At 42.1% G+C, this 17,433-nt stretch overlaps 1 protein-coding gene and 1 pseudogene across 1 annotated transcript; both read right to left on the reverse strand.

The window, feature by feature from the left end:
- Positions 1-3,347: 3,347 nt before the first annotated feature.
- On the reverse strand, positions 3,348-4,292 carry LOC108798904 (olfactory receptor 11L1-like). The gene has a single exon (XM_018570713.1). The coding sequence runs from the start codon at positions 4,290-4,292 to the stop codon at positions 3,348-3,350; it is 945 nt and encodes a 314-aa protein (XP_018426215.1).
- A 12,074-nt stretch (positions 4,293-16,366) lies between these two features.
- On the reverse strand, positions 16,367-17,278 carry LOC108798907 (annotated as a pseudogene).
- Between the last annotated feature and the right edge of the window lie 155 nt (positions 17,279-17,433).

Raw genomic sequence — 17,433 nt, forward strand, 5'->3', positions numbered from 1 at the left:
TTTTTAAATATACTGTATGTGTTATATCATAATATAAGTTGTTTTTTTCTGGTCATGAAGAGTCAACTGATTCTGTTATTCCTTTGTTAGAACAATCATTAAAAAATAGCATGTGCTTTGGGACAAAAATTAAATAAATAAATCAGTATGTTTATGCCTATTCATTAGTCATTATTTTGAACAACCTATTTAGATCTCACCTCTGGGAATAAATTTATATACAAGTCTACTGAAACAAAAATAATTGATGAAAATATCTAAGAATCCCCAGGAGGTTAATTATAGTCCTAGTATCCTTCATTCCTCTAATTAGTTCACTTAATAGGGAGAAAACTGTATCAATAATGAGCTGATGATGTAATCATGTTGTTAGAATTTAGTATTATTTCCATAGAGATTTATGAATGCCAAGAGAAGGAACGGAGTCACTGATGTCTGTGTGGAAATAATTGTTTATTGAAATTAGAAAAAATGAAATGAGAACAAACCATTGAATGGCTTTATTAATGTAAGCTGAGATAAAGAAAAATATACATTATTTTATAAAAGGATCAAAAATATAAATAAAGTAACATTGTAAAACAATCAAACAAAGAAAAAAGTATGAAAACACTAGTCAGTTAAGTATTCGTTGTGAGGGTGGCTAACCAAAGTCACCTCCTCCACCAGACCTCTGACTACAACACTCGTTTCCTCCACTAGACCTCTGACTACAACACTCACCTCCTCCACCAGACCTCTGACTACAACACTCGTTTCGTCCACTAGACCTCTGACTACAACACTCACTTCCTCCATCAGACCTTTGACTACAACACTCACCTCCTCCACCAGACCTCTGACTACAACACTCACCTCCTCCACCAGACCTCTGACTACATCACTCACATTGCAGGTGATGTCAATAGATTACAGTTATTTTCAGGGTTATTCACAATAGGGGGCAGATTTCGCAGAAGGCAGAAGAAGTGCACAAAAACATTTGTTTTGTTTCTGATTTTTTGTTCGCAGTTTCATTCCGTTATTCAGATTGGGATCAATTTTCTGATTGACCAGAAAGTAGTCACCTGTCCAATTTAGTTTCATTTTGAACAAAATTCGGGTGATCTGAAATGTTGTTAAAAGAACACTCGGATTTGTTTGCATTCGGCCTCACTGGAATTAAACAATTCGGATGCATCTGAATGTCCGAATTCACAAAATTTTGTCCGAATTTGTATTCAGAACTAAACAAAACTTACATGTCTACTAATGTTCTTATAACTATATCAACTATAAAACTGGAGCAGACAAAATCTGGAGTAGTTGCCCATGGCAACCAATCAGCTTCTCTCTTTCATTTTCAGATCCTAACTGAACAAACTGAAGAGAGAAGCTGATTGGTTGCCATGCACAGCTGCTCCAGATTTTGTCTGCTCTAGTTTTGATAAATTACCCCAAGAATGTTTAGCTCTTATGTTGTAGGGATCTGAGAGTGGGTGTGTCTGAGTAGTTTAGCATAAGACAATGGGTAGGGCTGACACCATTCAGTCGACAAAAATTCTGTGTGTTGTCAGCTCACAACAGGACCTGGGAGCTGCGCGCATTTCTGGCAGATCAACAGTTATTTTTCTGGTTTTGCAGGGTCTTTAATGGATTAAAACATTGGAAAAGTGAATATATTGCAAATATTTCTGTACTTGTTGCAAAGTTAAAGGGATAAAAAATGGGCGAATGTGCATGTATTGTACAAAAATGTACTGCATATGTTTTTTATTCTTGACATGCCCTTTAACGGACTTGTCAGCTTTTTCGGGGGATATCCCCAAAAAAACAGGTAAGGAGATATCCTTATAATTCCTGACTCAGAGGCACATCAGGAAGTAAGGGAAGATCCCTTCAAAGTAAGGAGATACCTGCTGTTTCTTTGACAACTGAAACATTTTGGTTTCCCATCACTTTCTGTACTGGTGACAATAGTCACCAAGACAATTAGATGCATCTTTCCAACAGACACAAAGACAGCAATGAATAGGTATCCCTTTGCAGGAGGTATTCCCTTTCTTTGAAGAGGTATTCTCTTACTTCCTGCTGTGTCTCCGGGACAGGAAGTGAAGGGAAATCTCCCTTACAGGACAGAAGCTCTGGCTTTATATGCACTTCAATGACTAAGCACCTTGTTTCATGTATTGAAATGAGGACACTGCAAGCTGTTAGACTGAGGAGTCATGTTGTACCATATAACTACATTAAGGTCAAAGGTAAAAACAGGAAGTATAAAGCAATGCAATGTTACCATAAGCAAATAGAAACACAGTTGTCATAACTCTATAACACACATGTTAAAGCTCAATTCCGGGCTCACCCATCCTGCTGCCCAACGCTACCCCTCAATACTTTTCTTTAGGTAAATTCAGGTCATGTGATGTGCAGGGTTTTCAACTAAGTTCTCTGCATCATTGTATGCCAGTGGAGGGTGCTATGGTGACACCCCTCCAAAGGGACAAAAGTAATGTGTGCATCTATAAACAGATCTACAAAAATCAGAATTGTCCATTTTAGATGGTATTTTCGTCACTCTCTAACGAGGTGAAAGTTGGACAATGAAGAGGCAAGACATGAAAACTTCTGATGCCTTTGGAATTTGGTACTGCCAAAGAATTCTCAAAGAATGGCAAATAATTTTGTGGCCAACAAGGGAAAAAACCAAATAGATCCTTCAATAAATCAACCCCAACCTATTGCCAGAAGCGCAGATGACCACAATGAAGCTGTTTGCATTATTATTATTATTATTACTACACAGGATTTATATGACGCCAACAGTTTGCACAGCGCTTTACAATATAAGGAAGACATTACAATCACAATACAATTCAAGACAAGATGGTAAGGAGGGCCCTGCCCCTGAGGGCTTACAATCTAAGATGGAGGGGCAAGTGATACATGAGGAGGTGGTTGTGTGGGGATGAATTGTTTGAGAATGAGATCGTTGAGTGGTTAGGTTGAGGTGGGATAGGCTTCCCTGAAGAGATGAGTCTTTAGGGAACGCCTAAAGGCAGTCAAGGTGGGAGATAGACAGACAGGTTGGAGTAAAGAGTTCCAGAGGATGGGAGAGATCATGCAACCTGGAAGACTGGGGATATCTAGTGGAGGAAAGGAATTGCTGCGAGGATGTTGTGCAGTCATAGCTACTATTTTCGGTGTTTTAGAAAGAATGCAGAGAAAACCTTTCATTTGCAACTTTTCATTTTTACTTAAGAGATCAAAATCAGACTCTGGAAAGCTTCCTTGCTACAGCAACCCAACAAAGAATTTGCAGTCTTCATATCTAGTCCACAAGTTTTTATCTATTTATTGTTATTTTGCTATCTCCATTTGACTTCAGCGATACTCTTCCACATTTTTTGCAATGCTTGTTTAATCTCATGGTTCCTCAGGCTGTAAATAATTGGATTTATCAATGGGGTTACAACAATGTACAACAAGGCCCTGTATCTATTCAGTTCAGATGCGTTGTCATCAGTTGGACTCATGTAAACGGTGATCAGAGTCCCATAATAAGCACATACTGTGGTCAGGTGAGAACTGCAGGTGGAGAAGGCCTTTCTTTTCCCATTAGTGGATGGAATTTTGAGGATAATGTTGAATATATAGATGTATGTCCCAAGAACGAACCCAAAAGGAAAAAATAATATCAAGATGGAGATAATGAAGTCTTCCATCATAACAATAGAGGTGTCTGAGGTGGATAATTTCATTACCGGACCAAAATCACAGAAGAAATGGTCTATGATATTCAATCCGCAAAACCGAAATTGACTTATAAAGAATATTTCACTTGAAACAAGGCTGACGAACAATAACCAAGACCCCAAAACAAGAAGGAAGCAGACATTGGGGCTCATAATTAAATTGTAGTCTAAAGGGTTAGATATGGCCACATAACGGTCATAAGACATTATGGCAATAATGAAGCATTGCACAAACCCAAAAATACCAAAGAGGTACAACTGAACAATACAACCACCGACTGATATTTTCCCTTCTTTTTTTAATACAATATCTAACATTAATGGCACAACACAGGTAGTCAAGAGGATGTCAGCAATAGCTAGGTTTTTTAGAAGGAAGAACATTGGGATTTTGAGATTGTCATAGGTTGAAACCAAGAAGACGATTAAAAGGTTTCCAGCAACTATGGCAATGTAAATCAGAAGCAGAACGATGAAGAGTAGAGTTCTGTAGTTGTATAGGCCTTTAAATCCGAGAAGATTAAACTCTGTGACTCTTGTTTCATTGTGATCGCACATAATGGCAGAAATTTACCTATATAAAATTATACAAGTAGACAAGGTTAGTGAGAAATAATCAAACAAGGCTTAAAAGCCAACAAAAACATTTTTGTTTTGGATAGCGTGTGAGAGGATAGAATTCTCTTGAGATTTTTATTTCTGTCTGTGTCCATACTGTGATCTTTCACCTTCTCTATTTGTCATAATGACCATTATCACTAGGCCTGAAGTGAGGCAAAATCCAAAACGAAGAAGTTGTCACCAAACAAGGCATAGAATTATTGAAGGGGACCCAGATGGGCCATAAAAAAATGATTCCCTACTCTATCCAAAAATATAAAAACCATTTGGCTTAAGGACTTTAAGAATAGAAATTTGATGATCATTGGTTAAACAAACTTAAAGTGACATTAAACCCTCAGATTATTTAACATAAACAATACTGTAATGTGCGCCTTACTGTAATCCATGGTAGTTTCCCTTCTCTTTGCTGCTCTTCCTTTTAAATCCTTCTCTCTTCTCATGCTAGGGGAGAACTTCCCTTTGCAGCTGAGTGCCTCTTCCTGTAGTGCTGGCTCAGGTTGTGAACCTTCACACAGACTCCATCCCAGATAGCAAGTAATTGAGCTGCAAGTTTGAAAATGACTTGCTAAACTATTGCAGACTTGCCGAGCTTCACAATTATGTTGCACAAGTACAGCAAGTCTGCATTGCAAGTCTCCAGACCAGCGAGCTTGCAGAGCTCTTGATAAGACCTGCAGGACTCTTGCTGTAGACTTGCCAAGCAAATTTGCTACAAATTCAAAAAGTGTCGCCTAGAACTTGTGCTGTGAGTGTTCTGCATGTCTACAACCTGCCAGGAATGTGTGCAGCAAGTTAACAAGAATTACAATTTAACCCTGACACAAGTTTGTGGCAAGTTATCCTTGCTATCTGGGATGTATCCATTCCAGAGACCAGGCAGTCTGCTGCAAAACAGAAGTTCTCCCCCAGCATGAGAACAGATACAGATTTAAAAGGAAGAGCAGCAAAGAGAAGGGAAGCTACCATGGATTACAGTAAGGCACACATTACAGTTTTGGTTTATGTTAAAAAATCTGAGGGTTTAATGTCACTTTAAGTAAACAGAAAGTCAGCCTGCAAAGGAAGATATTAATACTCATTCCTCCTGCCACCTGTGGCATCACACTTTTTTGTCTTCAAGAGATAATATTGGTGAAGAATCTTCAGCATCCGCCACACCAGCCAGAGAGCCAGAAAGTATGAGAGGCCGAGTGTATGATGGGTTGAGTGTATGTTGAGTAGAGTGCAATGGGTTCCTGGTTTATAGATGATATGTCCCAGGTATTCTGTTGATTTTATACTGTGAAAGACCGACTAATTAATCCCAACAGGTTAATTAATGTTATACCATTTGCATATCAACTGAGCAGCTGAGACTTGATTGAGTTGACTAATTAAACGTTAAAGCTGATTATTCAGCGTCAGTGGAAATATTTCTTCCCATGTTTTACTGAATAGTTTGATACAGTTTAAATCTCTTTTTTCTTTTGAAAGGGAAAGGTAGAGCAGCATTTGCTATACTACACCATTCTCTTGTGCAACTACCCTGTTTCCCCCGAAAATAAGACCTACCCCGAAAGTAAGACCTAGCACTATTTTTCAAGATTCCTGTAATATAAGACCTACCCCGAAAATAAGACATAGTTTGGTGGTAGCATGTGAGAGGGAACTTGCAGGAGAGATGGTATCAGCCTGCAGGGACATACTGTATTAAGGGGATGACAGGGGACTACCTCCGGCCAGCGTAGTGACAGGGAGCACTCCAGTACCATACTTCACCAACTGCTGTCCCCCTGAAGGCACTGCTTAATGTAATGATACCGTACTTTACCGCGCTGTCCACTGCTGCACTGCTGGTACCACTGTCCCTGGTGGCAAAGGAAGCCAACGCTGTAGAAAGCAAGGCTGCGGCGGCGGAGGGAGCCTCATAATCCAATATTCCTCTAGAGCCTTGGTTCTCAACTGGTGGGTCGTGACCCAAAAGTGGGTCGCGACCTCATGTTCAGTGGGTCACCGCATGCGTTCCCCTTTTCTAGGTGAGAGGCTCCTCAGCCTCCCCTAGCGCAGCACTGTCAGTTCTCATGCCAAGCAGCCATTCAGAATATGCTGCCCAGCATCGAGTGTCAGCTTGAGGTGGGCTATGGCGGCAAAGGAGCTCCATCCATATATGCATTGCTTACAGCTCCCTCATGTGTTCTGTAGAGGTGCCGAGGTGCCTGGACTAGAATAATGCACTGTAACACGCAATCACACCTACTACGCGTTCTGGTGTGGGAGGTATGTTGCATTGATATTCATTTGAATGGTACCCCAAACACACCTCCCACTCATAGTTCAATCACCCGCACCGGAACACATAGTACCGCAATGCAGCGCGGTCCATTGCAGTGCAATTTGGGTCGCGACTTAATGACCATGCACAAATGTGGGTCCTGAGGTTACACAGGTTGAGAACCACTGCTTTAGAGCACCAGTTAATGTGACAGGCGGAGTGATACCAGATAACTTTGGATTGTTGTACATGAATAACTTTAGATTGTTGTACATTTTGTTGCACATTAAAAAAAAAATTAGGCATCCCCTGAAAATAGGACCTAGTGTGGTTTTTGGGGGCAAAAAAATATAAGACAGTGTCTTATTTTCGGGGAAACATGGTATGTGATTTTTTTTTTAGTTGCAATGTCACTGGCCTGAACATTTCAACTTATAGAGCTAGAAGGATTTAAATCCAAAAATATTCTTTTTCCTTGAGGTTTTTTTTTTGTCTGCGTCCTGTTGGGGAGATTTGTTTTCACTTTCTGTCCCAGAGAAATGATTGGCAGTGAGAATAAATCTATCCAGGGAAAAGGAAATCCCCTCTTAGACAATTGTTACAGCAATGGACATCTCCAATAGAAGAATTGCCCTTCTGTATTACTGCTGTACTGTACCTTTCTTTTGGAAAATAAAAACTGTTTTGAACAAAAAAAATAATAATTGCCCTCAATTCCTGTTCCAGTGAAGACTCTAAAAATCTTTAATTTTCCAACCCATCTGTACTAGAGTCACCAGGAAAATTGGAGAGATTGACTCTGTTCAGCCTGGAAAACAGACACAAATAAAAACCTGACCTGGGATTTACCTATTCCCTATGCTAAAAAAGTACTCGCTCTTCCGGACATGCCCAAACAATCCACAAACGAAGGCCACATCTTGAATTCTGTCTGTTGTATAACTTTATTGCGGCTGACCAGACAATCTATCTTGCTAAGATCCCCCCTCTAAAGAAGTGGTTCTCAACCTGTGTAATCTCAGGACCCACATTTGTCCTTGGTCGTTAAGTCGCGACCCAAGTCACACTGCAATGGAATGCACAGCATTGGATACCGCGCGTTACGATGCGGGCGTACGAACTGTGGGTGGGAGGTGCGTTTGGGGTTCAAATGAATGTCAACGCAACACACCTCCCACACCAGAATGAACAGTAGGTGAGATTGCATGGTACCATGTGTTATTCGCACGGTACTAGTGTGAATGGGCCCTCAAAATCCCTGCCACAACCACCGACACAATCTCACACACACACACAAAATGTAAATACATTTTTAATATCCACCCAGTCTCTCTACCTTCCGAACTGGAGCGCATCCTCAGCCTGGGGTCCAGTGTGGGCTGGTGTGCAGTGACAGAGCTCCATACGTGCAGTGCTTGTACAGCTCCCTCGTGCACCCTGTAGAGGTGCCGGGAGCCAGAATGTGACGTCACTCCGGTCCAGGCATTTCTACAGGACGCGTGAGGGAGCTGTAAGCAATGCATGTATGGATGGAGCTCCCTCATGGCCATACCCCCAGCCCACCCCACCTCAAGATGAGGAGTAGGTTGAGGAGCCTCTCGCCTGGAAAAGTGGAAGGCATGCCCACGACCCACTGAACACAGGGTCACGACCCACTTTTGGGTCACGACCCACTTTTGGGTCACGACCCACCAGTTGAGAACCAAGGCTCTAAAATATTTCACTGAAAGATGAGCTAAATCACTTACCGTATTTTTCGCTCCATATGACGCACTTTTTACCCCCCAAAAGGAGGGGGAAAATGTGCCTGCGTCTTATGGAGCGAATCCCGACGCCCGAGACATGCAGTTTCGTATTAAACGAGCTTCTGCTCGTTTAATAAGAGTGATCTAACGAGATCACTCGTATTAAAACCGAGCAACGGTGACGATCGAGATCACCATAGAGCAGACGAAGAACGGACTTTCTTGGTCTGCTCTGTGTGATCACTGAGACCGTGGCGCTGTAATCACAGCGCCACCTGTCTCAGCGGTCACTAACTGCAGCTTCTGTCACAGCTTCTGTCATAGAAGCTGTGTCAGAAGCTACAGTCTGTCGAGTGCTCCATAAGGCGCGCCGGACCTCCCTGCGTCCTATGGTCCGGTGCGTCTTATGGATCGCAAAATACAGTATTTATAATCAAGCTCAGTGTTGAGTGAAAAGATTTAGAGGGTCTAAATGGCCTGTAAGCAAAGTGAAGTTATCCAGCATACAGAATTGTGGAGTGCAGACAGGCCCGGATTCCCCACAAGGCCACCGAGGCCCGGCCTCGGGGCGGCAGGGCGCAGAGGGGCGGCAGCGGTGTCCTTGTGGGGAAGTTGCCCTCTCTACATTCAGTCCTGCTTTGTACAAGGAGGACTGAATGTAGAGTGAGGCAGACGATTTTTCGTTTACATGTGAAATCGGCGATGTCGCCGAGATCACATGTAAACAGTGTGCAGCCTTCTCCCCCTCCCCCCTGCACTTACCTCTCTCATTTGGTTCCGTCCTCCGTCGCAGAGTCCCGAGTCTCTGACTGCAGTGAGCAGAGCGGCAGGGATAAAAGTAACCCTGCCGCTCCATGTAGACAGTGAGAGGGGAGAGCTGTGCTGCGCTGTGCTGCGCTGTGCCGTGCTGTGCTCTTCCTCTCTCACCTGTCCCAGGAGTTCCAGCACAGCGCTGTGCTAGAACTCCTGTATTGGAGGTGACAGGGTCAAAAAAGAGAACCTGTCACCTCCAATTGCTATTACACAGGGGATTGTTTTCTCCTGTGTGATAGCAATAAAGTTAGGTGGAAAAAAAATTACATTGATAAAAAAATGTTTTTAAATAAATAAAAATTAAAAAAAAAGTAAATAAGATAAATACAAATAAAACAAATAAGAAGAAATTATTAAATAAAAAAAATAAAAAGTGATTAAAAAGTTTTTAAAAAATTGACACTAACCCCGCCACCCTGCCATCTGGTTGCCATTCTCCATTAATGGGAAGGGGGGGTTTGCGGGGGGCGCATAGCAGAACCTGGCCTTGGGGCGGCAGGGAGAGTAAATCCGGCCCTGAGTGCAGACTAAAGTGTATGTCCAACCAATATGTTTTTTTTATTATTTTTAGTTTTGGATAGAGAGGGGAAGGGTTTAGAACCCCTGTTGGGTTTAAAAAATGCTATTAAGAGTTCCATTAGAGATTTACCCTCACTTCGTTGGGCCGCCTTGTGACTCCACAAGATGTTGGAAGGTGATGCGAGGAATCTGACACGGCACTGTTACCCTTCTGTTGTCTTGTACCAGTCTTGCCCCTCCCCCGTTCTGCCCTAACATTGACTAGTCGCTGACGGCCACAATTCGCACGTTCAGACCCAGATTTTCGGCTGACAGTCCGGTCTTTAAACACTTTAACAACAGCTGCTCTTGAACATTTAACGAATTCTGCTGTTTTGCTGATACTCGCTCCATGGCTCCGAGCGCCAACAATCATCCCACGTTCAAAGGCTGTTACATCGCGTTGTTTCCCCGAATCTTCAGAAACAAATCACTTCTACTGTCGTGGTAAACAACCTGCTTCCCTATTTATAATGGTCTGGCCCTCTAGCAACTTCAGCGCCAAATTATAGCTAATTTGCCTACAAACGTCAGGTGGTCATAATAATCTGGCCACTCGGTGTATATAGTGATGTTGGGGTGCTCACAGAGCACTCGCACAGCGGGTATTGCATAAAACCAAAAGCTTTTATTTCCTCTTGCAAGGCAGCCAAAAACGGTAAACACAAATATATGCTTATCTTCAGCAAACTCAAAGCAAAAGTCCAAACATTCGGCACAGATAACAAAACATAAAGATGTCTCACCGACTAATTGTATAAAGTCCCAAAACTCGGGAAATCCCCTCCCGGGAATGTTAGTCCTGCATCACAGCACAGCAATTCAGCAGGTCTCTCTAACTAGCCACAGCTGATTACTTTCTCCTCAACCCCCCACACTCCCCTCTGGAGTTGCTGACCTTTTTAACTGCTTCCTGTGTCAGCAAGATTAAACCTCTGGTGCCCCTTAAAGGGACCACAGCCCAAAGAGTGGTGAAATATTAACAATCACTTATAAAGCCATCCACAACTCCGCCCCCGGCTATATCTCAAACCTTGTCTCAAATTATCACCCTAACCGCTCATCCCAAGACCTCCTGCTTTCCAGCTTCCTTGTCAACTCCTCCAATGCTCGCCTCCAGGACTTATCTAGAGTCTCTCCCATCCTCTGGAACTCTTTACCCCAACCTGTCCATCTGTCGCCCCCCTTGACTGCCTTTAGGCAATCCCTAAAGACTCATCTCTTCAGGGAAGCCTATCCCACCTCAACCTAACCACTGAACCATCACATTCTCAAACAATTCATCCGCACACAGCTACCTCCTCATGTATCACTTCCCCCCTCCATTGTAGATTGTAAGCCCTCAGGGGCAGGGCCCTCCTTACCATCTTGTCTTGATTTGTATTGTGATTGTAAGGTCTTCCTTATATTGTAAAGCGCTGCCTTCAACCGGGGCCGGATTTACTCTCTCTGCTGCCCCAAGGCCAGGTTCCTCAATGCACCCCCCTCCCCACCACCCCCCCTTCCCATGGAGAATGGCAGACCGGCAGGCTTCATACAATCAGGCTTCCCCGCTGTACATTTAGCTCTGCTTGCCCAAAGCAGGGCTAAATGTAGAAAACAACTACCCGCCCGGCACCCAGAACTGCATGTCCCGGGCATCGGGACATAAGAATTCCACACCCCTGCTGCCCCTCTACTCCCTGCTGCCCTGAGGCTGGGCCTTGGTTGGCCTTGTGGGAAATCCGGCCCTGCCTTCAACCACCCAGCCTTGCCGTCCTCTACAATATATATACACATATATACACAGTATATACGTATTCATTTTTTCAAGGGACCAAATGCAAGTACAAATAGCATAATGGATCCTTCCACTTCTCCTTTGGTGGTGGCAGTGGGTAGTCACTAATGTGGCACTGACCAGTGTTTATGATGTCTGAGCACCATTCAGTCCGGTAATACTCTGAGCCCAGGATGCATGATGATACCCCTAGGGTACAAGTCTGTGACAGTGTGAGCTTAGAGGTAGTAGGAAGACAGTGTCTGGCAACATTCTAGTGGTGTATAATTACCACTCAGGACTGAACGTGGTTTTTGAATATTTATATATTTGTCTTTTGTATTAAAAATGTTTTCACTTCAAAATCACAATTATTTTGAGACACTTATGCAATGTGATGCTGCTGAATTTCAATTCCTGCTCTAAATAAGATCTTTTTTTTTTTTAAGCATGTCGTTTTTATTGGATTTACAATGGATGTACATCAAGAATGATTGAAGTAGTATAGGGGGATATAATCCCGTATTGATGGAAGTACATGTTAATCACACGGCCTGATACATTGGGGTTGATTTACTAACCTTATAAACACGCCACGAACAAGTATACACCTCTGTAGTGTGTTCCCTCCCAGCATGATCTATGGGTGGAATCTAGACACCTTTTGTAGTGTGTACACACCCAGCAGGTGTGTTGTGCAAAGCCCTGCATGAATTGCAAGGTGATGTTGTGTAAATTAGCTCTATGTTGTGTTGCTTGCGTTGATGAATGCAGGAATATAAATGCATGAGCTAACCATTTTTGTCTAAACTGTGAAGCAGCATCATATATGCATCATGTGCATGATTTTTCCATATATGGCATTAGTGGAAATATGCTTTTAGAGACTTGTATGCCGCTATTAGAGCGGCGTGTAGCCTATGGCGCATGCTACATGACGCGCACATACGTAAATACATAAAAACAAGCCATAACGGCGTGAAAATGTGACACGTTGCTCGTGTTTGGTTGATAAATACGTTTTACTGTGTAAAAATGCACACGCACCTGGTGCTTGCGTGTGTTTAGGTTAGTAAATCACCCCCATGGTGTCAGATCATTCAAACATATATGAAATAGCATATCAGGTTTACATGACTGATCGGTGTCTATATCCATGGTTATAAGTGCAAACATAAAATTTACATCTTATTAACAGAACATATCAAAGAAAAACAAGTCAACACTGCACGGAGTAGGAATAAGTGTGTCCATTAACACTGCTAGTACCATCAGTAGCAGATATGTCGGCAATGGGAGTCTACCTTATTAATGAGGGACAGGTTAAAGGAGAACTATGGGGTCAGGGTTTTTCCCCATAGTTCTCCTTAGGGTAACGGGAGGAAACAAACTAGCGTCCTCCTGTTACCCTAAGCTCAGTCAACCGCGAGCTACAGCTCGCGGTATACTGAGCTTAGGGTAACAGGAGGACGCTAGTTTGTTTCCTCCCGTTACCCTAAGGAGAACTATGGGGTCAGGGTTTTTCCCCATAGTTCTCCTTAGGGTAACGGGAGGAAACAAACTAGCGTCCTCCTGTTACCCTAAGCTCAGTCAACCGCGAGCTACAGCTCGCGGTATACTGAGCTTAGGGTAACAGGAGGACGCTAGTTTGTTTCCTCCCGTTACCCTAAGGAGAACTATGGGGAAAAACACTGACCCCATAGTTCTCCTTTAAATAAGATCTTTATATCAAATCATACTGGCATCCATTTGGTTATAGTATCTCATGAGTTCAATCAATTCTCATCCCATTCGTAGCCCCGGTGAAGAGGTAATGTTGTTTGAGCTAAAACATGCTGGCTGTTGTCTGTGAAGGTTCTCATTCATCCAGGTTATGGTATATCTGTAAAAAATCAGTCAAGGCAACTGGACTTGCTGTATTTTTCTTGAAGACGTTTCACTGGTCATCCAAATCCTGAATTGAGAAAGCTGGTTGGATGACCAGTGAAACGTCTTCAAGAAAAATACAGCGAGTCCAGTTGCCTTGACTGATTTTTTACAGCTGTGCTGGCTGTTGTTTGTTTGAATGAATTGTGAACCATTAAAGGCACTTTTGGGATCTTTCACTTTTTGGTTTGGCGCCCTTTATTTCTGAAGATTGAGTCAGTTCTGGTTACCCAACAAGGGGGGCCTGCTTTTTTATTTTTTTTAGATGGCTTGTCAATGTCAGTGAGCTTGTTTGCATCTGAATGAGAGACCACAGAAACCCCAGCACCTCTTAAATATGTTCCTTTGGACTTCTGATATGTGTTCATTTACAGATGTGTGATTTAAGCATTTTCCAGTTTGTAAGAAAAAAATATATATAATTTAAGGGACAACATTTTGATTTATAATCATGCGTTAATATTTATTTTCTCAAAACACAAAATCCAGTTTACAGAAGGAGGTTCATTCCGTGTTATGCTATTTTCAGAATAAAGATCATAAAAACAATTATGATTTTTTTTTTTTCCTTCTTGCCTTTAGAAGTTAATGAAATCACTAACTAAACAAACATTGCTAAACAACAAAACATTAATTCCATGAGGATTGCCCTGTGATAATGAGATGAGTGCTCTTTCTATAACCCTGTGTAGATATTTCATAATGAGTAACCTTTGTTTTTAAAACATTTATTTGATTTATATACCGTATAATTCAGTCCTAGTGGGAAAGTATCCAAGTCAATATCTTTTAACATGTTACTAAAAGCAACAGGAAATAAATAACTCAGAAGTAAAGCCATTATAATGGACATTTAATTCAAGGTAATCTTTGGAGTTTCTCTATACATTTTCTTTATTAAAGCAGAACTATGAGGGGGTGCTTTTCACTCACCTCATAGTTCTAGCCGACCTGTGACAATGAGACTGTCACAGGTCGGCTCAGTAGATCGGGAGGTGAGCGAACACATACCTGGCGTTCACTCACCTCTCGATCCTGTCACGGCTCTCTGTCGTGACAGGGGAGTGGATGGATTCCCCCTCGCCGCTCCGATCCGCCAGCGCTGACTGGCGGATCTAGATAGGCAGAGCCAGCTGTCACTCACGCAGCTGGGCGGATCCAGACATCGTTGTCGGGATCCGCTCCGGCTGCGGCGTCTCAGTATACAGCGAGCTGAAGCTCACGGTATACTGAGCTTAGGGTGACGGGAGGATGCTAGTTTGTGTCCTCCCGTCACCCTAAGGAGAACTATGGGGAAAAGCCCTAACCCCATAGTTCTCCTTTACTGTTTCACAGTAAGGACTAAGAAATGAAACTGTATTTTTTATTTCTATTCAATTGGGTACATTTGAAACATTGGATAAAGTTATTTCACTTCTCATTTAGAGACAACAGATCGTGCACTAAAGTCTGGTATTTGATACTGATATGTTGCATATGTTTTATGGCCGTGTTGTAAAGGTTCCAAGTAATTTAATGCATTTTGATCTCCAGCTATTCAACTCTATTAAGAACACATTGACATCTGAAAAGTCAAATATAACATTGAAAACATTTTTTTAAATCTTTTGGATACATGCAAAAAATACCTGTTGATTCTGGCAGAAATCTAGTGAGCTACTAACTTCCTGTAGTGAGCTGACAATGCTGGGCTGAAATCTCAGTGTTTTTGGGAGGTTTTCTCTGGTCTAAACATACTTCATGTCCTAGGGTGACAAGACTGCTGCTTCATAGGTACTGTACAGTGAGTGAGCGTTGTCACCTTAAGATAGGAATAGTGCTTTCTGGTCTCTTCCTTCTGTGCTTGAACCCCAAGCCTCTTTCCCACATTGGTGTCATCTGGGAGAGAGGCTTGGGGCTCAGGCACAAATGGAATAAGAAAATATAAGATGGGCTTTATCTTCTTCATCTGCTTTCTGTGACTATCTTTGGAGAACCCACTTCCATTTCTTGGTCTGACAGGGAAAATATGTAAGTGTTCTTTGGCTTACCAGATATGTGGAGGTCAGACCGTTACAGTTAGCTGCTTTCCAATCATGGGTGGAGGCACACAGTCATTTACTATATTTCTGGGTTGGATTTGGAGCTGTGGATTTTTGAATTACATGTGAAGAAACTGTTAATGGATATTTGTGGTCACTATTTACTGTATGTTTTTATCCAATGTACATATTATTTTTGTTTTTTGGATTGCTTCTTTATTACAACCTGGACAAATGCACTGGATATAAAGGGTCAAAATCAAACATTGTGTCAAAAACCCGCTGCCTCTGCGCATGCTCAGGGTCCCGTTTCCTGTACTATGCGGAGGACACTTGCGAGAATGCGCTATGGACTGGGCGCACAGGAAGTAACGCTCTTCCTCTATTGGTTTCCCTATTTAAGCTCATCCTGCACACTTCCTCATTGCAGGTTTGTCTCTTCAACCGCCCTGAAGTCCTGTGTTCCTTGTTTCCAGTTCTTGTGATTCTTGCATGTTTGCCTCAACCCGGATTTACTTTGACCTTGTTTGCCTGCCACCTGCCCTTGACCACGGATTGTTTACTGGACTGCCTTTGCCTCATCCTTGTGTACTTTCTCTGTCTGCTCAGTGTGACCTCGGCTTGTTGACCTTGGAGTTTGGTTTACCCCCAGCTCTGCTGCAGAACCAAATCTTCAGCTTGCACGGTGATAACACCACTGGCACCCATGCCACTCATTGTCTGCCAGAACTCTGTCCCCACTTCCAGAGTCCTTAGGACATGAGGTGCAAGGGAGGCCTCCTCACGCACCCAGTCTCCAACGGTACGTGATACATTAATTGTTCCTATTTTCACACTTGAAACTTTTCAAGTGAAAAAAAAAAGATTATAAGATTGCTAATGTCTAAACTTACTATATAAAACAATAAAACAGTTGTTTCATCAGTTGTTTATTCTCAAAATTTAATGTTGTCTGTTTTGAGTTTGATGAGCAATTTGAACAAGGCTTTCTTGATCTCCTGGTTCCTGAGGCTGTAGATAATGGGATTCATCAGCGGGGTCACCACAATGTACAGCAAAGATCTATATTTATTTATGCTCACCGTGCTGTCATCTGTTGGTACCATGTACACAGTGATCAAAGTTCCATAATAGACACAGACAGTAGCCAGGTGGGTGCTGCATGTGGAGAAGGCCTTTCTTCAGGATGATGAAGAAAATATACATGTAGGTTATGACTATGAAAGTGAAAGGGCAAAAGATCATGAATATGGAAATGACAAAGTCTTGTAGCATCAAACTGGATGTGTCTGAGGTGGACAGCTCCACGACGGGTCCAAAATCACAGAAAAAATGGTCAATATAACCAATTCCACAAAAGTTAAATTGTCCCACCACCATTATTTCACTTGATATCAACAGAGTAACTAAAAACCATGACCCGATAACCAACTGGAGGCAAACACGAGGGTTCATAAGCAAAGCATAATGCAACGGCTTGCAAACCGCTAAGTATCGATCAAAGGACATAACAGCAATGAGGAAACATTGCACGAAGCCAAAAATTCCAAAGAAATACAACTGAGTAATGCATGCAACAAGTGATATTCTTCCTTCCTCAATGAATATGATGTCCAGCATCATTGGGACAACACTGGTGGTCAGTAGGCCAAGTGTTTGAGGAAGAAGTACATTGGGATTTTAAGATGATCAACAGTTGTTACCAAAATGATAATTAGAAGGTTTCCACTGAGTATGATAAGGTAGGTTAAAAGAAACACAATAAATAATAAAGTCTTAAATGTGGCAAGGCCACGGAACCCAAGTAAACGAATATGAGTGACCTGGGTCTGATTGAACTCACACATTTTTATACACAGAACCCACTACAAATGGGCTTTCTCCTGTAAGATACAAATAGAAAATAAAATATACAACTGATTTTATAATATATATATATATATATATATAGATATATATATATATATATATATATATATATATATATATATACACACACACA

Source organism: Nanorana parkeri, unplaced genomic scaffold (genome assembly GCF_000935625.1).
Source record: "Nanorana parkeri isolate BGI_ZX_2015 unplaced genomic scaffold, ASM93562v1 scaffold1584, whole genome shotgun sequence".
Lineage (NCBI taxonomy): Eukaryota > Metazoa > Chordata > Amphibia > Anura > Dicroglossidae > Nanorana > Nanorana parkeri.

Coding starts and splice junctions, on each gene's coding strand:
- LOC108798904 (XM_018570713.1), bottom strand. CDS start 4,292: ATGTGCGATCACAATGAAACAAGAGTCACAGAGTTTAATCTTCTCGGA.